Source organism: Cyphellophora europaea (genome assembly GCF_000365145.1).
Source record: "Cyphellophora europaea CBS 101466 unplaced genomic scaffold supercont1.1, whole genome shotgun sequence".
Lineage (NCBI taxonomy): Eukaryota > Fungi > Ascomycota > Eurotiomycetes > Chaetothyriales > Cyphellophoraceae > Cyphellophora > Cyphellophora europaea.
The window spans coordinates 1,759,443-1,784,295 of NW_008481797.1; the positions used below are offsets into that span (position 1 = coordinate 1,759,443).

The 24,853-nt window shown below is 55.0% G+C and overlaps 10 protein-coding genes across 10 annotated transcripts; 5 read left to right on the plus strand and 5 right to left on the minus strand.

The window, feature by feature from the left end:
- Positions 1 to 897: 897 nt before the first annotated feature.
- HMPREF1541_00653 (uncharacterized protein) lies at positions 898 to 2,583 on the minus strand (the record flags this gene model as incomplete). The annotated part of the gene is made up of 1 exon (XM_008712958.1): positions 898 to 2,583. The coding sequence occupies one exon, from the start codon at positions 2,581 to 2,583 to the stop codon at positions 898 to 900; it is 1,686 nt and encodes a 561-aa protein (XP_008711180.1).
- Positions 2,584 to 3,141: 558 nt separating this feature from the next.
- Positions 3,142 to 3,748, minus strand: HMPREF1541_00654 (uncharacterized protein; the record flags this gene model as incomplete). Its single annotated transcript, XM_008712959.1, has 2 exons — positions 3,142 to 3,293; positions 3,385 to 3,748. 2 exons carry the CDS (start codon positions 3,746 to 3,748, stop codon positions 3,142 to 3,144), a joined length of 516 nt encoding a protein of 171 aa, XP_008711181.1.
- An 865-nt stretch (positions 3,749 to 4,613) lies between these two features.
- On the plus strand, positions 4,614 to 5,776 carry HMPREF1541_00655 (uncharacterized protein; the record flags this gene model as incomplete). Its single annotated transcript, XM_008712960.1, has 2 exons — positions 4,614 to 4,987; positions 5,038 to 5,776. 2 exons carry the CDS (start codon positions 4,614 to 4,616, stop codon positions 5,774 to 5,776), a joined length of 1,113 nt encoding a protein of 370 aa, XP_008711182.1.
- A 754-nt stretch (positions 5,777 to 6,530) lies between these two features.
- On the plus strand, positions 6,531 to 7,703 carry HMPREF1541_00656 (uncharacterized protein; the record flags this gene model as incomplete). The annotated part of the gene is made up of 1 exon (XM_008712961.1): positions 6,531 to 7,703. One exon carries the CDS (start codon positions 6,531 to 6,533, stop codon positions 7,701 to 7,703), a length of 1,173 nt encoding a protein of 390 aa, XP_008711183.1.
- Positions 7,704 to 8,003: 300 nt separating this feature from the next.
- Positions 8,004 to 10,277, minus strand: HMPREF1541_00657 (uncharacterized protein; the record flags this gene model as incomplete). The annotated part of the gene is made up of 1 exon (XM_008712962.1): positions 8,004 to 10,277. One exon carries the CDS (start codon positions 10,275 to 10,277, stop codon positions 8,004 to 8,006), a length of 2,274 nt encoding a protein of 757 aa, XP_008711184.1.
- Positions 10,278 to 11,126: 849 nt separating this feature from the next.
- Positions 11,127 to 12,458, plus strand: HMPREF1541_00658 (uncharacterized protein; the record flags this gene model as incomplete). The annotated part of the gene is made up of 1 exon (XM_008712963.1): positions 11,127 to 12,458. The coding sequence occupies one exon, from the start codon at positions 11,127 to 11,129 to the stop codon at positions 12,456 to 12,458; it is 1,332 nt and encodes a 443-aa protein (XP_008711185.1).
- Positions 12,459 to 12,718: 260 nt separating this feature from the next.
- On the minus strand, positions 12,719 to 13,882 carry HMPREF1541_00659 (uncharacterized protein; the record flags this gene model as incomplete). The annotated part of the gene is made up of 2 exons (XM_008712964.1): positions 12,719 to 13,771; positions 13,826 to 13,882. The coding sequence occupies 2 exons, from the start codon at positions 13,880 to 13,882 to the stop codon at positions 12,719 to 12,721; spliced, it is 1,110 nt and encodes a 369-aa protein (XP_008711186.1).
- A 503-nt stretch (positions 13,883 to 14,385) lies between these two features.
- Positions 14,386 to 15,439, minus strand: HMPREF1541_00660 (uncharacterized protein; the record flags this gene model as incomplete). Its single annotated transcript, XM_008712965.1, has 3 exons — positions 14,386 to 14,963; positions 15,015 to 15,092; positions 15,157 to 15,439. 3 exons carry the CDS (start codon positions 15,437 to 15,439, stop codon positions 14,386 to 14,388), a joined length of 939 nt encoding a protein of 312 aa, XP_008711187.1.
- Positions 15,440 to 19,447: 4,008 nt separating this feature from the next.
- Positions 19,448 to 20,506, plus strand: HMPREF1541_00661 (uncharacterized protein; the record flags this gene model as incomplete). The annotated part of the gene is made up of 1 exon (XM_008712966.1): positions 19,448 to 20,506. The coding sequence occupies one exon, from the start codon at positions 19,448 to 19,450 to the stop codon at positions 20,504 to 20,506; it is 1,059 nt and encodes a 352-aa protein (XP_008711188.1).
- Positions 20,507 to 22,008: 1,502 nt separating this feature from the next.
- On the plus strand, positions 22,009 to 24,483 carry HMPREF1541_00662 (uncharacterized protein; the record flags this gene model as incomplete). Its single annotated transcript, XM_008712967.1, has 1 exon — positions 22,009 to 24,483. The coding sequence occupies one exon, from the start codon at positions 22,009 to 22,011 to the stop codon at positions 24,481 to 24,483; it is 2,475 nt and encodes an 824-aa protein (XP_008711189.1).
- Between the last annotated feature and the right edge of the window lie 370 nt (positions 24,484 to 24,853).

A 24,853-nucleotide genomic window follows, 5' to 3' on the forward strand; every position in this document is an offset into this window, starting at 1 on the left:
AATGTCTTCTCTCCTAGACAGCCCGCAACTCAGGAAGATCGTTGTCGAAAGTACGAGCGCATAGCACCGATATAGGGGTCTAGTCCGAATCTTCCCCTCGTCGTCAGCGCCATAGTTACAGGCTCGACCTGTCAGCCATCTGATCGCCATGACCATCCGATTCAGAGTAAATGCCAACCCTTGCAACTTGATAGCAGCCATACTTGTGTCTAATTCACCGCCAACAAAATGGATGGTAGCAGAAAGGCGCGGAGGGTCGATTGATCCATCCATCTAACCACCACCCAGTACTTACGGACGCGCTGGTCCTAACCGACGTCGAATGATTGGCTCAAAGCATCATTCCTGACCAATCATCTGCAGCCAAATGACGGGCCGAGACTTTTCACTGCCTGAGGCCTTGGGAATCCTTGCACAATGCTTGCACTTCCACTATTACCGCCACGTTTCTCGTGATGCATGATTAGACATCCCGACATACTGGCATGCTATATCTACAACGTTCGTTGACTCGGCGGACCCTTGCTGCGGCCATCCGCTCAGCCTTAACCGTCTGATGGACGATCTCCTCATCCCCTAGCCCCCGGGGGTCTGGATATTTGTATGCAGGGGGTTGATGACCATAGCTTCCCAGACCGTCAAACCCCCATCTAATATCCTTTTGCGGCCGTACAAGTTTTAGTGCTTTCGCGTCGGTGGCATGAGTTTGGGGAAAGATGCATATTTGCCAGCGATGGTGTTTACCCCCGATTTAGTCGACGGGTCCTGGATCCTTGGAGGCGATCTCGGTTATAGTGCCTCGTCGGGCGATGGGTTGAGGAGGAAGCCGCAGCAGCAGCGGTATACCGCTGAATGGTAACACACGTTGACTAGGTGACAAGTTTGAATAGCTTTGCTTCATCTCGCCGTGTAGTCATCATTCCCACACTGGCACTGAATCGGGGGCGTCACGAGCATGATCCCGCCGTACCCCGATGCGTGCAGGTTCTTCCGAGATATTGCAACGCATTCAAAATCATCATCTATGTTATCCCGTGGCTTCCACGACAGCAGTGCCTGGCCGATCTCACTCGTCGTTGGGTTGGTGTATGTAACGTATATCCTCTCTGCATCTCGGTCAAAGACGACCGAGTCGAGCCGGATTCTGTAGAGTTCTGAGAGGGGGCCGGTTTGGCCTGGCTGGCGGTTCTTCTCTTCTGTGTGTACGACGAAGCGTGCCAGCATGGTGGCGATGCAGCTGTTCCATTGTCTCTCGCGCCTCCTTGATGAGTGGAGGGCTTTGATAGCTCGGTGTCGAAGTCTCGCTATTCGGCACCTTGTGGCGACGATGAACAGGGGCGCCAGAATCCCGAGTGTTGCATGCCAGGGTTTTCCTTTGTACTCCTTCATAGAGGATCCTTCTTGACAGATAGCTTCGCATTCATAGAGGATGTGCTCGAAGTCCGGAGTGAATAGGTCGTAGATGCTCTCGTTGTCCACTTGGTTGACGTCGAACATGACCTGCAACGTCCGATGGTGCATGAGCAGTGCTCTGCACTCCATATTCAGGCCGTGACCTGCGTCACGTAGTTGCTCCGTTGTTTCCATGATGGATCTCTGAAGCTCCGATGCATACTTGAGCAGGCTCGGTCGTGCTTCGAAATTGAAAGTCGGGTCATTCGGTGAGAAGGCTGCAACAAAGTTGAGCAACGTATCCATTAAGCTCCATACCTCTTTCAATGACGTATAAGCTGTCGGTATTTGTGGAGGCCCAATATTGATCCAGACGAAAGACCTCATCTCGGAGGCTAGATGCTCGGGGATGTCGTCGGAAAATGCCAGGGCTTTACGGCCCATATGGACCAAGAATGGAAACATGGCTTGTTTAACTTCTTCAGGCAACAGGGATGTTCCCCTCAGCACTAGCTTGAACGCAGTCAAGATGTGCACTGTAGGTGCCATGTCTCGATGTGGCCAGTGCTCTGTCGCTGCAAAAAGTAGACCGCAAACGAGGAAAACTTCTGGAGGTACCACTTTAGCGGCGGCGGCGGTCAGACAGTGGATCGAGTTGTTATAGTGTACCAAGGCGTTAGACTTCTGGGCCATCGCTTCTGCCCTCGATCGATGACCATTCCATCTAAAGGCGGCGGCTTGTGTTCTTGCTGCAATGGAAAACAGGGCATACTTGACGGCGGGATACTCGTGTCCCATCTGTGGCGCGAGGCATTGGCAGAATTCTCTCAGTGACAAACTGAATCCAGAAAGTTGGTCTGCTGCTTCTCGTATAAAGTGGTGTAGGATCTCATGGTCTTGGTCTGTGATAGACTGATGTTCGGTTTCACGTGCTGGTGTCCGAACGGGGGCACTGGCCCGGAGCTGACTGTAGCCGGCACACTCTCGGCTAGACTTGATGCAGCGCAGGCAGTATGGCTTGTTCTCGTCGCACTTGAGACGCCGCTGCTTGCAGGTGGAACATCCTGAGCGGACTTTGGGATGCTTCGCCTTCTTGACCAGGCCATTGAGCCAGCGGCTCTTCTCCTGCACAACGACACTTTGAGCCACGTCGTGTGACGGACGGATGGGTGCGGACACATGTACCGTCATAACTGTCTCGACTCCTGTGATGACTTGACAGCCCAGCAGAAAAGGGCGACATTAGCAACAGCCCTATATGTGAGGGGTGTTCTGGTTAACAGGCAGCACAGGTACAGTACTCAGATGAGTGAAAGTGAACTCGGGTCGGGTGGAGACGATGAGTCAGGGCGCCTCTGTGTACTGGCACGACGCCCAAGCAAGCACCAAGCTGATGTAATTTCAGCATCCTTCGGGTATCTCCAGAGCCCGTGGGGGCGAGGTTCGGGCTCAAAGTTCACGGCTGACCTCAAACCCGAAGTCCCAACGCCTCGGCGGCTGAGCCACACAGAAGCCAGCGAGATCTAAGCGATCTGCGTCTTAGTGACTCTCCCGTAAAGACCTCAAGTCTCGAGAGTGTGGCTAAAGCTTTGCCCTACGGTTACGCACGAACGATTTCGCCGTCCACTATGGTGCTACACTAACAGTGGCTGAGAGGTGACGCATACCCGCACCCTGCGAGTGAGATGAGCGTGCCAACTACAGCATGAGACACGGCCCGAACAGGCATCTTGTGCCCTATGGGCCAAATCAGGCTTTGATGCTCCCCAATGCTCGTGCAAACGCCTCCAAAGCCTCAATGACCACCTGGTGATCCTCATTCTGCTTCAGGCCAGACACGACGATGACAGCAACAATCCCCTCAACGCCTGTGACCCTTACCGGCACGCCGCCGCCATGGACTCGGAAAGTCAGTCAGATCCCATAAGGCGGAATCGGTGGAGCGAGAGATACATGTTTGCGAACAGGACGGGAAGGGAGGCTGCAACGTACTGGCATATTCACCTGCACTGTCTCCGAGCATGAACTTGGCAGCAAATGCCGCCTCGTCGCCACCCATTTTCCGGCCCATGGCCCAAGAAGAGATACCAAACCTTAGGACAGTCTTTCGTTTGCGTGCAACCCACACGTCATTGTCGGGAAGAATGCCTGGGCGCGAGGTAGCATGGAACAGTAGATTGTTGCTGTTGGCCAATGCAATGTTGACCACGGCAGGCTTCTCTGACAGGTTGCGAAGCCGTTCCCGAAGACCCACGCCAATCTCGAAAGCGTCGTCGGCCGTGAACCGTGGTAGGGTCAGGGCTTGCTCTTGTTGGAGGATTGATGGGAGCTGCGGAATCATGAGTCCTTGTGTCATTCTGCGTGCATCGGAGGTCGTACGTCTTCCAGGGGCTCCCTCAACCCTGCGTTTGACATGGTTGCGAAGGAAGCGGCTGCGAGAGCTTTCTTTATGCCGCTTCTGGCTGTTGGTTTTCGGCCTCGTCTAGAATCTTGTCGTGTTTAACAGCGGTGCACTCACAAGCTGAACGTTAAGGATATATGGCAGGAGAGGTTATAGCCAAGACAATAGACAAGATGGCTCGTTCAGATGAGAGCATAGCGTTGAATGAGACCAAACGTGTGTCCATCGACGTCCCCCGCCAAGGGTTGGAAGTTGTCCATCCAATGGCACGAAGTCTCGCCAGGCATGGAACTGAGGGGCTGATTGGGCACCCACTTCACACGAGTCGACCAGGTTTCGGCTTTGATAGGTCCACAGTCGGTGGCTTGAAGGTCTTGACGAGCGCGCGAAAGGTCATCGAAAAGCCTCCTTCCGTATGTATACTGTAAGAGTACAGTGCGTCTCAGAACATTTGGCGGTGTGTCCAGAGACCATGCCCAAAGCCAGGGTGGGACCATCTTCGCTTCTACGGGTCCGGCGACCTCAACGGTTTCTCGGCTTGCCGAACCAGTGCCACTTTACGGAGCACATCATCACTGCTCGAAGCTCTCCTGATTCCACCGAAATACTAGACATTAAACATATTGGCGTTGCGAATAGTATCGTTGTCGTGTTTGGGTCCTGCGTACGGGGTAAGCTCGCAAGAGCCGCGGGACGCCTAAGTGTACCGCATTCTGCTATCCACTGACCCCATCTCTGCGTCTCCCTCAAACGTTTCTCTTCTCGAGAAGCACCTGGGATGCCACATCATTCCGCCCGCGGTTCGGGTGTCAAGCTACAGATGGCCACGCCAACGTCGTCAGGGCTACGATGGTCCCTTACCATTGTTTACTGTGGCCTGTCCGCAGTTGCGCTGTATTACATACGCCTGGGCCCGACCTCCACAGCCGTCGGCAAGCACTTTGAGAAAATCTACGAAGGTGCCGAAAAACCGTTTCCCGGGCGCGATACAGTTCTGCGTAGGCATTACACCGGTATCAAAGCCTGCGATGAATTTGCCTCTATGCTCGTGGCGGCTTTCTTAAACGGGCCAGCAGGATGGGTCGAGGGTATCCGCCTTCAGCAGGCCTACTTTCTGCTTTCCTTCACGGCCGTGTTAGCGGCAATGTCGGTCGAATCGGCCAGGAAACGCAATACGTGGGCCTCAATCACCTTGTAAGCTAAACACCTGGCTATGCAAGCTCAACACTGACACAACATCTCAGCACGAGTCTTTGGGCATTCTTCTACCAAACGGTAGGCGGCGCCGTTATCATCCCGCTTTACTATCTCTGCTATACTTGGATCGCTGCCCGTCCAGATTACTGGACAGCTTCACGAGACGTTCCAGTTGCGAAAGCAAAGACACTTCTCCCGGCTCTCGTCTTCGGGTTTCTCATGCCAACATTGGTCACGTGGTATCCCCACAATGCATTCGACATTGACACTTTGCAGAAGCTGGTAGCTTTCTGGCAGATCACTCCCTTCGTCGTCAATATATTGTGGCTGATTTTCTCCACGATCTACCGCGCCTTTCACGGAAAACAGATTGAGCAAAAGCACGGCGACGTTCGGCCACTCACTGTCGTATACCTCCTCAGCTTCGTCGTGTCTGCAGCCGCCCATCTGGCAACACTCTATCTCTGCTATACCTCAGCAGACCCGACCATTTCATTCGACTTTGTATTCACACCACGTCAGGTCCAGAACCCCTCAATGGCGGAGGGTCTCCACTTCACCTTCATCGTCGACTACTGGATCATTTTCATTTCGACCATGATTTGGTGCCTTCAAGCGCAGCTCGAGATTACGGCACTCGGCCGCACGAATCTCAGGGCGTTTCAAACCGTGGTGTACATCGTTATTGGGTCCATCGTCTTAGGCCCGGGAGCTGTGTTGAGCGCTGTCTGGTGGTGGCGAGAGTCTCGGATTGATCCGGTGCCTGATCCGAAGAAATCTAACTAAGATTTGAACATCAGATTCTCTTTGACCGAGCCACTAGCTAGCTGCCGTTCTCTACCTTGACGTCGGTCTTTGGTATGAAGGCCTCGAACTTGGGTCAGGGTGATGTCACCCTGGGTGTGATCCTGGACCTGGCCAGACAGATCAAAGAGAATATGAGGTCAGATTCAATGGCTTGTGCGGGAGGTCCTCGATAAATACGACAGACCGAGCTCCTTGAACAAGCTACGAAGGGCATACCCAAGTAGATAGTGCTCTTCCAGAATACTAGTACCCGATCTAGGTTGGGGCGCCAAGACTTTTACTGCCTCTGACTGGCGGAGCAGACAATGGGCGGTACACAGTGCCAAAGCTCGTCAACAGCTTCCAGCATACCACCAAAATACAGAAGTAGGAGCTAGCTATATTTGTGAGCCTATGGTCGGCCTATTTGACCGTGCGTCGCAGATGTGGTCTACATTGTCCCGAGGCTCGAACTGATCCTTTACTCCAAAAAGGGAAGGCACACTAGCACCTCCACTACGGCCATCTCTCCAAGCTTGTACCTTTGACCATCGTCCTTATCAGCTGGTCTCGAATCTGGACCATGAGGACGTTGCTTATAACATCTGTCAGCCAGGGAAGAAGTCCGCCTCAATTTGCAGTCGTCTACAAATATAAGAGCACGGGCTAGGGCCGATCCCCTTGACCTTCAGACAACATATCTGTGCTTGTAGCGATAGTCAGACCCTCACTACGCCATCACACAGACAACACCATGCCTCGACCTACGGTAAGAGTCGCAACTGCCCACCTCGCGCCCACGCTTCTCGACCCCGCCGCCACGACCGCTACTATCCTCGACACCATCGCCCAAGCATCCTCCCAGCAAGCCTCCCTCATCGCCTTCCCCGAATCCTTCCTCCCTGGCTTCCCAATCTGGTCAGCGCTCCTGCCACCAACCCATCACAGCACACACACCTTCTTCACCCGCTTTGCCGAAGCGTCCGTCTACGCTGACGGACCGGAGCTGCAGGCCATCCGGGCCGCCGCCAAGAAACACCGCATCAGCGTCAGCCTGGGCTTCAGCGAGAAGGCACGCTACTCGAGCGGCACGCTTTGGAACTCCAACATCATCATCGACAGCGCCGGCGAGGTGCGCGTGCACCATCGCAAGCTGGTGCCGACGTTCTACGAGCGCTTGAGCTGGGGTGCGGGCGATGGCAAGGGCCTGGAAACCGTGGCCATCGATGTCGTTGACGCTGCGAAGGATGCACAAATTGGCACCGCCACGAGCCACGAGCCATCAGCAGCCTCGGCACCGACCGACCGAGTCAACATCGGCGCCCTCATCTGCGGCGAAAACACCAACCCCCTCGCCCGCTACGCCATGATGGCCCAAGGCCAAGACATCCACATCTCAAGCTGGCCCGCCGTGTGGCCGACACGCATGCCCGTCGCCACCGCCAATGACGACACCGGCAACGCCACCGGCAAGAACTACGACAACGTGCTCGCCAACCGCCTCCGCGCGGCCGCGCACTGCTTCGAAGCCAAATGCTTCGGCATCATGAGCGCCGCCCACCTCTCCGAAGCCAACATCGCGACCCTCACGGCTCTCCTCCCGCCCGACGACGAAGCGACGAAAAAAACATTCGACCACGCGCTCCGCCACACGAGCCGCGCCGCCAGCATGGTCCTGGACCCCACGGGCAGTCCCGTTCCAGCCTGGGTCGTGGACGCGCAGGGCCGGCGTGAGGAGCGTGAGATGCTGCGCGAGGAGGAGGCAGTGCTGTTTGCGGATCTGAACCTCGATGCCGGGGTGGAGGGGAAGCAGTTCCATGACCTGGTGGGCGGCTATCAGCGCTTTGATGTGTTTGAGTTGAAGGTGGATCGGACGAGGAGGGAGCCGGTTGTTTTTGGGGGGTTGGGAGGAGGGCCGGTAGGATAGGACAGGAGGAGAGCGAGAGGAAAAGGTTCGAGGGAGGTATGTATGGAATGGGATGCAGAGATGGCAGGGGGTGGGGGGGGGGGGGGGGGGCAGAGTGTGGAAGAAGAAGACTGAGGGATGAAAAAGAAAGTTATAATGTCTACAGTAGTATCATTAGACTCCCGCTCGCTCTTTGACTGCGAAATGCGGAAGGCGAGGCAAGATCCTTTTTAGTACATATATGAACATGTGACGTGTAACATGATCTCGCTGCGTAGAAATACAATGTGGTACATCTGACGGACATTTCTCAGCAGAAGCCTACTTCACGGCTTCCATTCGACTCCTGAACTGGCGCGCCATATCGCCAAAGCGCTCCGCCACATCGATCGTGACGGTGCGCAGATTCTCCAGTGAGACGTTGTGCGCCGGCGGCGCCGCGAGCAGCGGCACCTGCGAGATGCGCAGTTCCTGGCGATCGGAACCCCATTTACCGCCGCCGAAGACGAGATGCTCCATTGTCATGCGTGTGCTGCCGTAGCCCAGGTCGGGCGTGAGGCGAGAGTCGGTGTTCACAGTCTCGACCGATGAGAGCACGTATTCGATCTCGCCGGTCTCGGAGGCTAGGATGAAGTTGTCGGGAATGATGAAGTCAGCGAAATAGAAGAAATTGGGCTCTTCGGCATTCGTTTTGCGGGCTTTGCTGAGGTATTGCCCGATGCTTTGCAGGAGCGTGGGGTGTTGAGAGGTGGATGGAGAGCGCTGGACGAATAGGTCTTGTTTGAGTTGGCGGGTGAAGCTGATGTCGACGGGAAGCGTGGGTAGAGAGATGTTGCGGACTTGCTCATTGATAAGAGCGGAGATTCGTGCAACGTTCAGAGTCTGACGCAGACCCATGGTTGGGTCCTGGCCATAGACGTAGATCTCAAGGGAAGGCGCCTTTGAGGATAGCTGGACTGGCCTCAAGAGAAGTCTAAGGACGAGAGGAGAATTGGTGGGAATATCGCTAGCTGCAGGAGGCGAGGGGCGTTCCTGAAAGTTGCTGTTGACGAACAATTGTGCGAGTAGAGGTACTTCGTCGACGAACAGCGACTCTTGTTTGGGTATGGAGAGGCCAGTGTATTTGGGCATTGGTTCCATGGCATAAAGGTTCATGCCGAACCGGGCGTGGAACTCGCAGCGCAAACTGTTTGGCTCGGTGAGAGGCGTATCGCTGATGGGAGAGTCGAGCTGCTTTTTGAGACTCTCCCAGTGATCTTCGATCTGAGCGCTGGTCTCAGCACGTTTTGTCATCCCTGTTGACCCGACCGCGACCGTATCGAATCCTCGACCCCAATGAGCTGCTTCAGTCGGCCAAGGCGCAGGGTCGACGGTAAAGTAGGGCGCGAACTTGACGCGCTCTGGCCGCGCAGAAGCCATGAACGAAGGTCTGCAGTTGTCTTCGGTCAAGAGGCGAAGGTCCCGTCGGATTGATACCAGTGCGTTGCGGTTCGCTTGCATATATCGTACGTTCATACCAGCTCCCTTCGGATGTCTGCTCGCCACTACTCCATACTCGGCACTGAGATCCTGCAAAAGAGATGATAAATTTTTCTTTCTGTCGTCCGCAAACATACTTTCACCGAAGCCTTCAACGTTGATGTTCTTTAACCGAGGCTTTCGAGACAATAGCCACTTCTCTGCCCTCTTAACCGAAGCACGGTCGCCCTGCACAGTCACTTTGCTACCTGCGACCGACACCTTGACACCCAGTTGACTCGTTAAGGATCGAAAGCCGTAGCTCGGGTCATGCTGCATAAGCAGGACGTCGGAATGATTCGTGAAGTCTTGCGTGTAACTGGCCTGGGGCTTGGGTGGCTTCTCCTTCGCAGGCGAATCAACGTCTGATAGCGACTGCTTCACTTCCTGTGGGAGTTGATAACCCCATACATTCGTTGCAATCAAAGCCGCAAGTTGTGGTCGGGTTGCAGAGTCTGGTGGTATGGTCGGACTTGGGCCTTGAGTCTGCTCTTTCAAGAATCTTCTCAGCTGCATTTTGCTAAAGCCGCGCTTCAACGCCCCCGCTAATTTTGTCCACTCGCTGGTGTCAAGTTGGCCACGCTGCTCCCTCATCTTGCTGCGCGTGGACTCGATGTGTTCTTTGACCTGTTCCCAGGACACGGGTACCTTCTCGGATTCGAGGGCCTCTGAAAGGTTCTGTCTCGGCCCGTCTTCAGCCTGCACAGACTCCGGAATAACGCGATCGTGGGATGGTAGTAAAATGATCTCGGAAGGCTTGCCCAGGGTCTCTATATTCAGACCGGCCGTGGGTGTCCGTCTCAGCCTTCGATAGCGAGTGCTCTTGGTTCGAGGAGGTACAGGTATCGATGCCTCCGTGATGGATTCATGAGGTGCAATCTGCGTGTGGATAGGCTCTGGCTCGTGGTAGTCGTCGTCATCGTTGATAGATCTTGCAACTGCGGCGCTCTGATGGCGAATGAATCCGCGGCCAGGAGCGATTGAGGGTTGAGGCGTGGGCCAACCAGGGCTCTTGCGCGCAAGATTTCGCTGACATCTCAGGCAGATGTGAGCGACCCTCGGTGCGCGATTGAACATAAAGAGATGTCTGTACTGACGCAGCCTGTGTGCGCAGTGGTCAGAGAAGTTGAAACCTCAAAGATATGAGTTCTCCAAAAAGTCCATCCAGAGTAACTCGGGGCTTGGCACGGAAGTAGCTCACGTGGGCGCTTGCCTGCCCGGGGGGGGGGGCCAATTCTATCACAAATGAAAGCAGCAGCATCTATCAAGAATCTCGTTGCTGCCAGACGCGGAGCATTTGCCTTGTGCCACAGTCACAGGTGTCTGAAACGTTTGCTATCCCCGAGAGTGGTGGTTTGTATAAGGTGCGATGCGCAATAGATCATCCGACACGAGTGAGGGAAGGGCACGCACTGCCGTTCACATATCACCCGTCATTTCTCTTCCTATACTCAATCCCATCTCCCAGCCAAATCACACAGGCGACTGTACCTCTGGTATCTCACCGTGGCTCTCTGAGCCTCATGTTCGTCCCTAAACGAGACGGGGTGTCTTTACGAGCGCCGATCTGGGCCCCATCGCTTATTTCACTCCCATGTTTCAGGGGCGGTATGGGTCTTCTGCCAAGCTTGAGTCAATCTCGACGGTTCTGTTTGAATGGCCCAAGCAGCGGTAAGTACGTGCTTGTACTGCGCCGACGCTGGCTAGTCGGCGCGGAAGCGGTTTGACAATGACCAGGTACTGGACCGGGTGCAGATCTACGACTGCTTCTATTTTGGCACATCGAGTTTTAATGCCCATCGTCGCCTGCTAGCCCGCGAAGACTTATTCGTTGTTTATCTTGCTCTGCTGTCTGCTGAACAGGCCTAAATGCGTACTGTTAGATCGGGATTAAACGCAATCGGGGCCTGGTAATGGCCTACGACAATGGCAAAGAATCTACTCGCACGGCTGTGGGTCGCCTTTACGGTCATCACGATAGGCACAGCACAGCAGAGCCGAACTCAAGACCTTTGTACGGACCTAACAGAACAAGGTAATGCAACAGGAGCCACTGATACGACAGTCAGCTCCGACTCCAACCTAGGAGCCTGGAGAATCAGCGTCCGCTCCAACTACTCCGCCGCGACGCTCTCCGCCATCCCAGGTGTCAACACAAGCTCATCCCCCGGTGCTGAGGCGGATGTCTGGTTTGACCCATTCACCAGCACGGACCTCACCTCCGGCACCAACTGGTATAGCGCGTGCTCATTTATCTTCCGCAACCTTCCCAACAACTTGATCCGCCGGGGCCAGACGGACCGCGGCATCTGCTCGCAGATGCTGTCATCCGAGTGCGTCCACGCGCTGGAAGAGCGCACCGCCAATGTTGCGCGCGGCTTGACCGGCAACCCTATCCCGCAGGGGAATCTCACGGCGGCGGTGCTGGACCCCATCTGTTCTGAGATCCGCCGCTCCATCGGCGAGCCCTCGCTAGCGTCGCGCGATGAGCCACCGGAGGTGCCTCTCCCGAAGGAATGCGACCCCTACTTCCAGCCCGACGAACTCGACCCTGCAGGGCTCCCGGAGATGTTCATCGTCGACGCCTACACGCTTACCTCGAATGAAACTACCACCAGCGATGACGGCCTCAATTGCTCCGCCGCCCTCCCAAACTCCGCGAAATACGGCCAACAATCCTACTCGTTCCCCCGCGACACCGGACTTGTGGGTAGCACCTACGGAGTCTTTGACCTGCCCTTTCCCGACGCGTATGACGAGCTCGTCCACCAGGTCTGGCCCATCTTGACAGTCGTGTTCCCGCAGGCGAACAACTCGAGGGAGAGGCTGGTGGATCTGGCCTACGGGACGATGACATGCTTGAGGGCACGCGACGTGAGGGAAGGCAGCCGTGTGCCCGTGCAATTGGAGGACGGCGACGAAGTGAGCTTCCCCGGTGCAGGCATGGGAAGCGGCCAGATTGCGGGCGTCGCCGTGGGTGTGAGCGTTGCGGTACTGTTGGTGCTGGGAGGGGCTGCGTGGTGGTACTTCAGGAGACGGAGAAGAAACGCCAGGGAGGCTGGATCAGGGCGGCGAAAGGCACTTCAGGATGAGGATGCACGGCCGGTCATGTTGAGCGAAGTAGACGCTTCTCCTGGTGGAGCTGGTCGCCTCGAATTGGCTGGGAAACAGAAGCCGTCCGAACTGGATGGCCAGACGACGGAGTGCTTTGAGATGCCGGCGAGAGAAGAGGTTGGGAAAGAACTTCCTGCCAGGTGAAATGTTTATTCATTCATTCATGTTCAAGCTTTTGATCATCTTTGTTTCTCGAGCTTGCTTTCAGAGCTTGAGAAGATCCCCCTAAACCCATTTGCTCCCTGACTCTCACCGAGGTGGTCATGAGGGCGAGGCTGCATAGTCAGTGCTCGTTCGTGTGAGAACAGGTTGTAGGTGGGTTCAACGCCGCTTTCACCCTATCTGGCACGTTCTACCAGACTGACATCGACGCAAGGCGCGCAGTTTGAGCCCATGACTGTGAGCTACCGTACACGTACTTGCCAGCTTCTAAGGTCTTCCCTCAAGTCGAACTCGGTCAACTCTTTGCCATCGTCATGCTTTCGCTGTTTGCGCTCCTTCTGGCTGTGTTGCATTTGTTGGTCTAGGCTGGACCTTCCACTGACGGCACTAGATTGTGGAATATTGCCTTGCATGTTTTCTGAGCTTACAGCACGTTTGTGTCCGTAATGGCCATGACGGGCCATGTCAGGTGTGAGATGTCGCGGAGTTACGGTCCTTCTAGAATCGGCGTCACTGGAGCTGCTACCCAGGCTCTCATCCCTGCTTCCTAGGTGCACAGCATGGCCCAGCCTCCTTGTCGGCTGGGTCTCTTGGACGAGTCCGCCATCACCTCCTGCAAACAGGTCTTCGATGAGCTTATCCGGCGCCAACTCACCGTTCTGACAAGCCCACGTGGCCGCAAGTGTTCTCCGGTATAAGTCTTGCACCTCAGAAAGCTCTCTAGTCTTGCTGGTGATGCTCGGCATGTCCTCGCCATCGCCAGCCTCAGTACTAAGCACACCTGCAATACCGCCAGCAATCATGGCAGACTTCAACGGCGGCGCGATGAAGTTGGTGTCTCCTTCGGTCTGCTTCATCCTGATGCCTATCTTGAGTGTAGAGTTGATCTTGCTATCTTGTAGCAGGTAGCGACGTGTGATTGAGCCATCTTCGCTGTCGTCCTGCGGATCCCGCTCGGCTGCACTCATTTCGGGGAACTGTGTGTATTCGGCCAGGTTGAGCTTGATGTTTCCAAGAACTACTCGTCCGCCTCTAGCACTGCTGTGGTACTCTTGGATAATCTCGAAGTGTATATCACATTCTTGCAACATCTGGTTCTTCTCGATCGTAAGCCGAACGGCGAGCTCTTTTGTGTACTCCCATGTTGCCTTGTGGTCGCGAATCTCGGCCTTGTCGGTTCTGCCGCGGTGCTCAGCAGCACTCGACGAGGACAGGTGCCATTTGATGTATGCGGTGCCGGCGATGAGCGGAATATTGGTCAGGTCAATGAGGCGGAGTGTCAAGTCAAACTTGGGCTAGACGAGCTGGTTAGTGGTGCGAGTAGGCGCCGTGGGCAGGGCCGGCAGTACCTTTCTATTTTTCGGTACTGTGAAAGCGAGGGAGTTCAGCGCTTGCTTGCGCAGCATGATAGTGGATGGGAGTGTGGAAGCATGATTCGATGTGGTGGTCGAGGTGACTTACCAAAAGCCTGCATTGTTTTCACGGAACAGCAGCAGAGCGCTCGTGCGTGGCACCCTGCGCTGAGTGGATTGGCGAACGCAGAACGATTCTTCGCGACTCACTTCACATGCTCGCGCATCGAAGATCTGGAGTCAAGCAGTTACATGCGTCAGAGGGGCCGGCAGACGTGGGGGACGTCCGAGCGGCAACAGGCCGGCGACGCCGGGTAGCGACAGTCTCCGCCTTTCCGTGCTAGTTGACGACGTTTGGATCTTTGCTTCTTCGAGCCACCACGACATTCAGTGAACGTAGTGTTCAAGGAATCAAAGGAATTAAAGGAATTGGTGTCTTCTGGCTGCCTAGTACCTCCTTTACATCTACCGATCTATTCATCGCTAAGTACAAATAGCACCAGCAACGTTGCCGTGCCGCAGCGTTGCTGTTTGTGGCTGCTTCGGCCTCGACATGCCTAAAATTTGTGAACATCCTCACTGCTGTAACCGAGCTCTTTGAGGATGCCACCAACACTGCCTTGCGTCCAGCCGCCCATACCTTTGCTTCCCGCGATGCTCTCGATCATGGCTGGAGGCCCGGAGACCAGGACCTTAACATTAGACTCGGACAACCTATGGGGCATGACCTTGGCCAGCATCTCCTTGGTGACATGTCCGGTCTCGTAGAGACCTTCGCCCTCGCTGCTCGTCTTCTTGACCGTGTACAAGCGCTGGAAACGATCGGGGTGCTTCTGAGCAAGTGCATCAAACTCTTTCTTCAACAGAATGTCCTCCTCGCTGTTGTTCGCGTACACGAGCGAGATGCGAGTCTTGTCCTCGGGGTTCCGCAGAATGGCCCGAGTTAGCTGGTAGAGTGGCGTGATACCGGAGCCGCCAGCAATCATGGTGACATGAGAGTACTGGTTGGGTTTCCACTCGAGTTCCTGCAGAGGTTTGAACTTCATAGTGTCACCGGGAACTAGCGAATGCATCTTGGTCGAACCTTTGCCACTGGGATAGTGCTTGACCATGAATGTTACACTGCCGGGTTCGTCTTACACACGTCAGTACCTGCATCAAGCCGAGACGAAGAGTCGGCGCTTACCATTGGGACTGACCGGTGTGTAGGGTCTAAAGACCGGGATCCATGCACCCTCAGGTGTGTGCTGAGTTAGGAGTGAAGCTGGTCAGGGATTAGCCCGAGTTCCTCACACGCCCACGGTCCTGTGGCATAACGCTTCACTCACTGATGGGCGATAGACCAGTAATGGACTCGTCGTCAGGGAGAGAAAAGGTCAGTTTCTTGACGTTGTGATTGACCATTTCACTGCTCTCCAGCTTCAGTTCGGTGAAGCCTTTCCACGGCATCTTCTTCAAGGCGGCCTTGGCGTCTGAGGGAATCGATTCCGCATGAGCTTGCGTCAATGTGAAGAAAGTCGTGTCGTAGTATCTGCTACCCACGTAGCCTACAGCAGTGCCGGCAGTCGCAAAGCCAGCAACCCTGGCAGCTGGTCGAACGAATGATGCCATCTTATGGAGCTAGCTAGAGGACCCCTGAGCTGCGATTTACCGAATAAGTAGTATGTTGTCGAGAATGGGATAAAGGGATCTCCGTGAATAAGTTGATGATAACACAGCTGACGAAGATACTCAATGAACGTTCTATAAGACAACAAGATGTGAACCAGATGAAGCTGGCGTTCTCTTTGAGGACAAATTCGAGATGTTGAGCTGTCCTCGGAGCCGGAGCCCGTATGTCCAGGGCCCCCGATGCTAGGATTCTTAACTGGACTTGGCTCAAAGCCATCACGAACAGGGTTTAGCTGCCGTGGCCTGATGTAAAAAAAGCGTCAATGTCGGAAGCTGTTCTTCCTTTTCGCCGACCTCTACCTCCGTATACACATTTACTGCGACAGCGTGGTGGGCGTGCGAACGCGCAATCAACCCCGGTATTCTCATTGCAACAATGTGTGAAAATTGGCATAATGAGCTCGATCACCATCTGAATATGATGGAAACCGGAGCGATGGGCTCTCGGCCCTGTGATGCCTCTGGTCATTGATTGCGTTCAACACATTGGCCAAAGAGTGGTTGGCATCCTGCCTGAGTTCTCTCCGGTTCTCGAAGGAGCATCACGCGTTGGAAGCGGCGATAAGTTTAGTCAGTAGCCCCCATTGCTGTTAGAAGGACAGCAGTGCTGACCAGGCTGGGTTTGCTGCTGGAGACATTGACTGTTCGATTAACTCTGCCTCTCTGATTTGAATGCATTGGGACGCGAGGTCCAACATCCGCAAACGGTTGAACCGTAGACTGTCCGTGGTATATATACTTGCGCTGAGACCAGGTTCGATACATGGGGTCCGAGAAGCAGTGCTCGAATTAAATTGCCAGCTCCCTGGCTCATTTGCCGGGTTGCTTTCCGCCTACAGAGCCGCTTACTTACTAACGTACATGTAACGACAACTCTCGGATGCAGCACCTGATAATGGGCTGGGGTCAGTGAGCCTGCAGGTGATGGCTTTCCTGACGGACAAATGTTGAGCACCGAGTAGTCGACATCATAGTGGGCTCTATAGGATTCGTGACCACGATTGCGGAGGGCAATTAATTCGCCTCCTCCGGAATCCAGGTTGAAGGTGTGCCGCGTGACTTGAAAGACCTGGACCCGACCGTCAGTGGGATGGGCTGGATGATGCTGCGTCAACAGTCTGGGGCCATCCTTGCAAGACGTTGTCGTCACGGTGTCTGATCTGCCGGATGATTTTGTTCTCACGACCTAGCTGCAAGCTGCGACGTTCCCTAGCTCCACGAGCGGCCGCATAATGGTCCTGAGGCTATGAAGCGTTTAAGGCGATACAAGAAGCCCCATTGTTGGTCAGTATCACATCAACTGTCTTTTGACGGATTTTCGCCATAGGCCATCAAGGAATGTAGCAGGACATCAACGTGACCAGACTCGTGACCAAGCCAAACAACATTTGCGCCCCGTGGATATCATTTCGCCTATCTCCTCTATCGATAGTGTCTCGGATCTATCCATAGCCGCACCATGTGACTTCGCTCCGACCAATCGACCGGGAACGGTCAAGGCAGACTCAGCTGGCGTGAACCGGCTAGCACCGGCGCTGAGCGGCATGTGCATGCGTGCAGCGTGCAGCTGTCAAAGCAGCAAAAAAAGGAACAGTCCTTGCCAGAAGCGACAAGGTACCTGCATCAAGACCTGCAGCGGAGACGCAAGGAACTTGAAAGTTGGCAGGCGAGAGCTTGGAGCCTCGGGCAGCGGGCGGGTGCGGAGTCGATCTGCACCGCTTCGGCACTCCGAGCTGCACCGCCACTTCAACCTGGGAAGGTGCACCCAGCAGCCTAAAAATTCACCGCCTCACCATCTGCCCAGTGCAAACAGCCGCGCACAGGTCGCCTTCGCGCGCTCCGAGAATCGGTCGCGCAGCTACTGCACCTTGCCCGTCATGTTGGAGATCTCTGACTCGGATGAGCACTTGTTACGTCGGTAAGCAAGACCTCACCAAAAATGGCAGTGTGCCGATGCAGTGCTAGATCCTGCCCCGTGCTGCCGGGCTACCGCTATATGCGTACATGCATGCGTCGTCATCGTGATCATCATCTGAGGTGGAAACGAAACATTGCTCAACTCTGCATAAAGTCACATGTGGGAGAGAAACGAAACTATGCCGGGCGCGTGCTGCAACAACGAACATCCACGTTCATCCTGGAAGTCTGTGCAACTTGTCACATGATTTCTCGTCATTTGACTCGACGGGCTTTTGTACGTGGTGGCCAATAGGCGCTCACAGCAGGCATCTTTCCTTAGTGGGTTTTGTTAGTGTACTACCTTACCGCCAATCAGGCAGCAAAAGTGCTTCAATGCGAGGATAACATCAGCTGCCTCCCGTGCACTAAGCTGGTCAAGTTTCCAAGATATGCCATCGACTGGTCATGCACCGTTCAGTCTCCAGGATCCTCGTCTGACCTTTCTCTGGCATCTTTTGGCCTCGACTGGCCGACGACATCAACGGCCGTCAAAGACACCCGAAACTCTCGTTCCGTACGCCCTGAACATCACGTTCTGTTGAAACCCCTATGCCCCAGGCGGGGGTAGCCGCACTCTTGGGTCTGCAAATGGCCTTTGCGATATGGGTCTTTGATCCTGAACGATGAGACAGCCGCGTTTAGTACGGGGCGAGCCTCGGGAGGAAGCGCCAGGTGGTGTAAACTTCCGTAGAGCTTATTACATCTGAGCAGTAGTCAGCATTCAAAAGGGCCAGCCACCTGTTGGCGCCAGGGGTCATGTCCCCGGAGCGTCTTTGTTAAGCACGGACTGCAGCGCACGCGTAAGGCGTTTCATTTTCTTGTGATAGACTTCGAACGCCGTTAATGTGCCCTTGCTGCGCGGCAACTTGAGTCGAAATTACGTCTTGGGCGCAACCAAATTCAGGTGGTTTTCCGCAAGATCAGCCATCATCTCGGAGACGAAGGCGGGAGATTCGCGTGGCTTGAGCTTCTGGAACATGGTCAAAACGATTTCTCGGGTCATTGATCGTATACGGGCGTCATGTCATCCCTGGATTTCGGGCGCCGCGACACTCAATCGCAAGAGGGAGATTATGGGCTGCGAACCAAGACCCAACAGAAGGACTGGACAGCCTTGCGGATATCGCGGCGATTCGGCGAAGGCTTCAGACAATCTGCTGGATGATTACCATGGTTTTCCGGGGAATGAAGCTGATTTCGATTGCAATGGTTTCACGTAGTTGAGCTGGCCCGAGATGGCCAGTGAGAGCTGATTCGGGCAGGATGGCTTCGTATGTGCATATGCAGCTAAGAGATGGACACCATTTTGGGGTCCTCGCCGAGCGCATGCCTATCGTATGCGGCCGTGCTGGGAGACTGGAGTTCAAGAGCGAGTTCCACACGCTGGAGCTCAAGCTGACCCTTCAAAAGACGGCCAAGTCAAAAGACAATCAAAAGACCGCCGGCGTCGCCAGGGACCTGCTGGACTGCTGGACTTGGCCGCTGGAAAGGTCTGCGTAGACCTGCAGTAGTTTGTGTGCCCTCGTGAGGCGCAGCTCGAGTCTTTTTCGCCTCCTCCGCCTAACCCACCCGTCGGTCTCGCCATAATCCACTTGGATGCATTGCTAAGTCTGAGCTATGCCCCATCCTGTGCGGCTGCAGCCAGCCAGTCACCTGCCATACATGGCCTTTAGGCAGGCGGCATAAAAAGGTATGAACCAGGGCTCTGACCCATATCTCTTCTCTCTGTCGGTTGTCCCCGCCATCCATCACCACCTCATCCCTAAACCCCTCCCCTACAACCTCATACTTCTCTCCTCGGCGCGCACACTATTCCGAAGATACGGACCGCCGCAGTATAATCTCAACGACTTCTATATATCCGCCCCGCCCCACCACTCATTACGACGACACCGGACCCCAAACGACATTCACTCGAACACACCGAAATCAGTTTCCTAGTCTTATACTTTGTTTTGTCGATCAAAACTGCACACAGACCTCCATATAATGCCGCCAGTATTACTACCCGCCTCCGCGGCTGCGTACGCGCCCCGATCAACATGTAACGTCGTCCTCGGCGCCAAGTCAGAGCCATGGTTGACCGCCCGGATAAAGGCTGTCAACAAGGTTAAGCGACCTCTCAACAGTGTTATGCAAGTAACAAGATGTCTGACTGAGCTTTTGTCCTCGCCTAATGCCATCTGGTCGCTGTGCTCATTGATGGTGCCCAAGTCGCCCGAGACCGAACTTCGGAAAGATTCGAATCCTTTAGTTGAGGCTCTCTTCAACTTCCAGCTGGTCCATATCGAAGCCTACGTGGTTCATGTCGACATGGTCTCGCAGAACGAAGTCGCATTCAAGCTGACCCAAGACACCATTGACTCGCTTGTCGAGCACCATAAGGAGGTCTTCTCCATCGACACGGCGGCCAATACCTGGAGCTGGAACGAAAAGGACCAACAGTTGAAGAAGCTACAAGAGGAGTTTGTGCAGGCAGCCAACAAGTTCGTCTATCGGACCAGTGTCCTGGCCTTGGAGGGTATGGAGGAGGAAGGCGCGGGTGAGCTCCTGTGTGGCAGAAGTGAGGAAGTCAAGTCTGCCATCTCGGGTCTCTTCGTGCCTCTACTCCCTCCTCCCCCAAGGATAGTCGATATTGTCCGACCGACGCCATTGCTCCCCAGCTCTACCACGGCCGAGCAATGGTGGCCTTCGCAGCATATCCAGGCCATCAACCCTGCCCCTGTTGAGGCGTGGAAGGTGGTCCCCTCGAGCCCCAGCCCTGTATCGTCATGCGATTCGCATCACAGTATGTGGCCGTCGGTTCAGGACATGCAGCTTCCTTCGCCAGCTCCATCTTACAGCCAGCCATTTTCCACGGCCTCATATAGCACAGCCAACTACTATAGTGCCCCAGCATACAGCACACCAGTGTCCACTGCGTCGTTCTCAGCACTTCCTCTACCCAGTACCCTGACACAGCAACCATGCAGTACATCTGCTGCCATCAGCAACTTTGGGTGGGACCGCTATAACGAGTACACGATGCCGTATGCTACTGCCATGTGACTTGGATCCGGCACCAGCACCAACACCGGCACCGGGCCTCATTCGATTCTACCAACGTCGACTGCCTCTAATCTCTGGCATCAGGGCAGATTTACATGAGACATGCGGAACCGACACAGACGACGCATGCGAGTATTACTATCATCGGCATACATGGATGGAGTTTTTTTGACCAATTTAGCGACTACAAGGATACCACTTTGCGACTGATTTCTGGGAACATCAAGCGGGAACCCACATTTGATTTTCAGCAAGCGATTTGATTTTGACCTTTCCTATCTTATATGCGGCACCGCACCGACAGCAGCGGCAGGACGGTCCTCTGCTCTTTACAGTATTGTTTGAAAAAGATATCCCAGGCTGGATATAATTCACAAGACGGATGCCTCACGGCTAAAGAGATGGAATACATACGCGGATTTTTTTTCGTCGTGGTGGCTCATGGTGGCTCTCATCATCAGGCTAGCCTTGTTGATATTGTGTTATCATCCACCTGTCTGCGATCGCAACATTGAACACTGGTTGGCAATGAAGATCGAGCAGAGAGCGGCAAGGGTGGGAGTGCATCTATCTGGTATAGACTGCCTACCGCCTTGCTGCACATCTAAAGCCCGACAGCCGGGACGGAAAGGCTTGTCCACGAGTCGATGCTTTGCCTGTGGCAGACTAGACATCATTCGGATCTGTGATCGGAGTGGCGTGACCTGCAACGACTCTCGACTGTTGGGAGGATGGTGTGCAGCTTAGAGGCTCATCCCCTCTATCTCGACTGGATTCGAGAATGCTTCTATCTACTGGATTGGATAGATGAACCAGATGCAGGATACACTGACTCAACTACATACCAAAAAAAAGAACCCATTCCAATCTCCAATCGGTCTTCTGGTTGCCAAAGTCTCGAGTAGTATTCCCGCATATCCGGCCTTTTAGGACAAGTTTGCGAGGCTAAGAATAGGCGCGCAACACGGCCGTTAAGGAAGCTCTCGTCAGCAGGAGTGGCATTCTTGTCTGGCCTTGCGGCCTTGACTACGCAGATTCCGCGCCCCTAGCCCTCAGTAGCCACTGACCAAGTCAGCATCACCTGAACGAGATGTCTTTAACGGCCATTGAGGTTGCCGACCGCCGACTACCGACTATAAGGCGCCGACGACACGGGCGACGCCGAATGGACCTAACTGGGTCTAGAGTGGTCTCCTGCACAATGTGACGTAGATAGCACCACTGCTCCCCCGTCTATGCCAGCCGCTCGTGCTCAACTCATCAACCCGCTTTCCCTCTCTCTAAGCATAGTACCTCAACTAAGTAACAGTAAATGAACCGGAGCAATTCTCGGCTTTGTACGGCGTCTGCACTATCCCAGTCTTTGACAAACCACGGCCGTGACTGCGGTGAACCTCGAATTGAGCTTGCGATCCTGCTCAGCATGATATCAATCCGGATACACTTCTCGAGATAGCAGAGGCGGCCAGGCTTGCAGCCCACGCTACTCAGATATCTACGACATGGCAGAATTACACAAGGCGTTACAGGCCCTTGCACCGGCCGATTTCGCCGAAGTGCCGTCGAATCCGGAGGATCTCGACGCCTACCTGAGTGATATATTCGAGCAAACACAGCTGATCCTAGATTCAATACCCATCGCCAGTCCCGATGAAGCCTCTCTACAACGCGCAAAGCCTGGCACGTCCCCCTCTGCCGCTTCAAGCGCCTCCGAAATGCTCACGTCCGGGGCCCGCAGCGAACCACCTGCGGCCGATCGTTTGGCTCTTCAGAAGGAGTGGGGCAAGCCGATAAAGCTGGGTCAGAAAGAGAATACTCTTGGGATGTCTGTGTATAAAGCCAGCGGCAAGGACAGTCGTGGTGCATGGTTTGCGAGACGCAGTGTTCATGAAGGCTTAGGCTTCAACAGGTTCAAGAAGGCTTTTGAGGCGGAATTTCCCACTTCACTGGCAGTACAAGGTAACCCTGGCGAGGGCAACATTCGTGGCATTGGCGCAGAAACGCGGGTGGAAGATATCACAGCCCCAAGCCAGGGCAAGGTGGAGGTTTACAGACTCAGCGCCCAGTTTCCAGGCCCGACTACCCCGCGAGATTTCGTAACGCTTCTTCTGACCTCTCCGAAGGCGTTGAAGCCACAGAAAGAAGGCCAGCTAGTACCACGGCACTATATGATTGTATCTAAGCCATGCAATCACCCGGAAACGCAGCCCAGAGATGGTTTCATCCGGGGCCAGTACGAGTCAGTCGAATTCATTCGCGAGATACCTCGAAGACTGAAGACTTCTACCTCGTCGACGGACTTGAGCCACATAGCGCACAGACATGGCCATAACCTCGAGCAGGATGTTCTCATCCACAATGCGGAGAAGTACGGCCACCTGAACCCTGGCGATGAGGACAAAGCCAGCCGTGGAAACTCTCGAGACCCCTCACCTGCTGCACGAAAAAGAAGTCACACTGTGGCAGATCCGGTACCATCATCGTCCCAGCGAGCGAGCGGTGACGGGTACGACCCCGAGGACAATCCCGTGGAGTGGATCATGGTAACGAGAAGTGATCCTGGTGGCTCGGTTCCTCGATTCATGGTTGAACGAGGGACACCCTCGAGTATATGTGCGGACGCGGTCAAATTCTTAGACTGGGCCTGCAAACTAGACGAGTCTGCTGTCGATAGCCCAGACACACCTACAAAGCCTCCGACAGCCTTCCGGAGAGAGAGTTTCACGAGCTTTGCGAGTAGAGAAAAGTTTCCAGATGTTGACGAAGACAACGACAGCAAAGGGCAGCTCAGCGCCCAAGGTATACCACAGGCTACACTAACAGATGCGACTCCCACGACGCCAAACATGCCTCAACAACAGTCAGGTGTATTCGCATCTGTCGCAGGCGCCTTCTCAACTTACGCTCCCCAGTCAGTGCTCAATCATTTCCCAGCAAGCACTGAGCAACAGCCAAGCTCCGATCCAACAACCCAGGCAACGTTCAAGCAACCGTTGGGTGTTGATGTGGACGATAACGATGCCGCATCTACGATTTCCAGCACCTCGTTTGCTTCAGCCGACTCACATCTTTCTCGCGAACTATCTCCTGACTCGCCCACCGCATCGTTTGTGTCTCAAACTTCAGGCAACAAGCCGCAGACGGCGCACGAGAAAGAACTCGCCAAGCTCGCTCAGCGTCGCAGTACCCTGGAAGCCAAGCACGCCGCCACAAAAGCCAAACTCCAAAGCCAGACGACCACCACCTCAGCCAAGGAAGCCGCCGCGCTGAAGAAAGCCGAGGAAAAGCACGAAAAGGAACTCAGGAAGCACGAGGAGCGGTACAAGCGCGAGCTCGAGAAGCTCGAGCAGCGCAAGGTCAAGGAGGACAAGAAAGCCGAAGCGCGCAAGAAGCGACAGGGGGAAAAGGACGAGAAGGACAAGCTGCGCAACGAGCGCGACGAGCTCAAGGAGAAGCTCGAGGTCCTGGAGCGCGAGGCCGAGCTGTGGCGCGCACAGGTCGGCGATCTGCAGAAGCAGAACACCAATCTGATGGCCCGCATCGGGCGGCTGGAGGCTGGCAGCGGCGGCGGCGGCGACGCACGCAGCGAGGGCTCCGGCCGCAGCCACACGGAGCCGATCGAGGGCGAGCAGAGCCGGTCCTCGACGCCCACCCCCGCGGGCCTGGCGCCGCGGGCAGCAATGGGCGAAACGGAGAAGCGAAGTCACAGCGACGAAAACCTCAAGCGCTTCTCGTCGCGCGTGCGCACCATGACGCTCAACAGTCTGGGCATGGGCGACAAGGCGGATGCTGGTGAGGCCGCCGGTGGGAGTGGTGGAGGTAGTCAGAACCGCAGCAGGAGCAGCAGTCTATTCCGAAAGAAAAATCACCTGGCGACAGAGGGGGCTCCGCCGGAGAAAGGCATGGCGATGGCGGCGAGCGGTTCGGAGAAGGCGAGCTTGAGGAGTGAGGGCAGTGAGAAGAGTCGTGCGTCTTAGGAGGGCGGCGTTGGTGGACGGGCGAGGGGAAGGTCGAGGGTGTCGTGGTAGCTAGCTCGCTAGCTAGCTTACTCAGCAATGGCGTCTCTACCTAGGAACGATGACTAGTGGCTCAATTGCTCGGGATGGCGGTGAGTGTTGGCGGTGGGGCGATGGGCTTGGTGAGGGCAAGAAGGGGGACAGGGGAGGGGCCAGGAGAGCCTCTGTACATGCATTGAATGCACACATGATGATTGCAAGTAACGAATTCTGATTGAAGCTCAAAAACAACGTGAGCAGCCGCCACACGGCCGTTTTCGAACCACCGTAGCGATGAGGAAGGACTCTTTTCTTTTCTTATTCTATCAAAACGATCTTACCCACCCCTCGC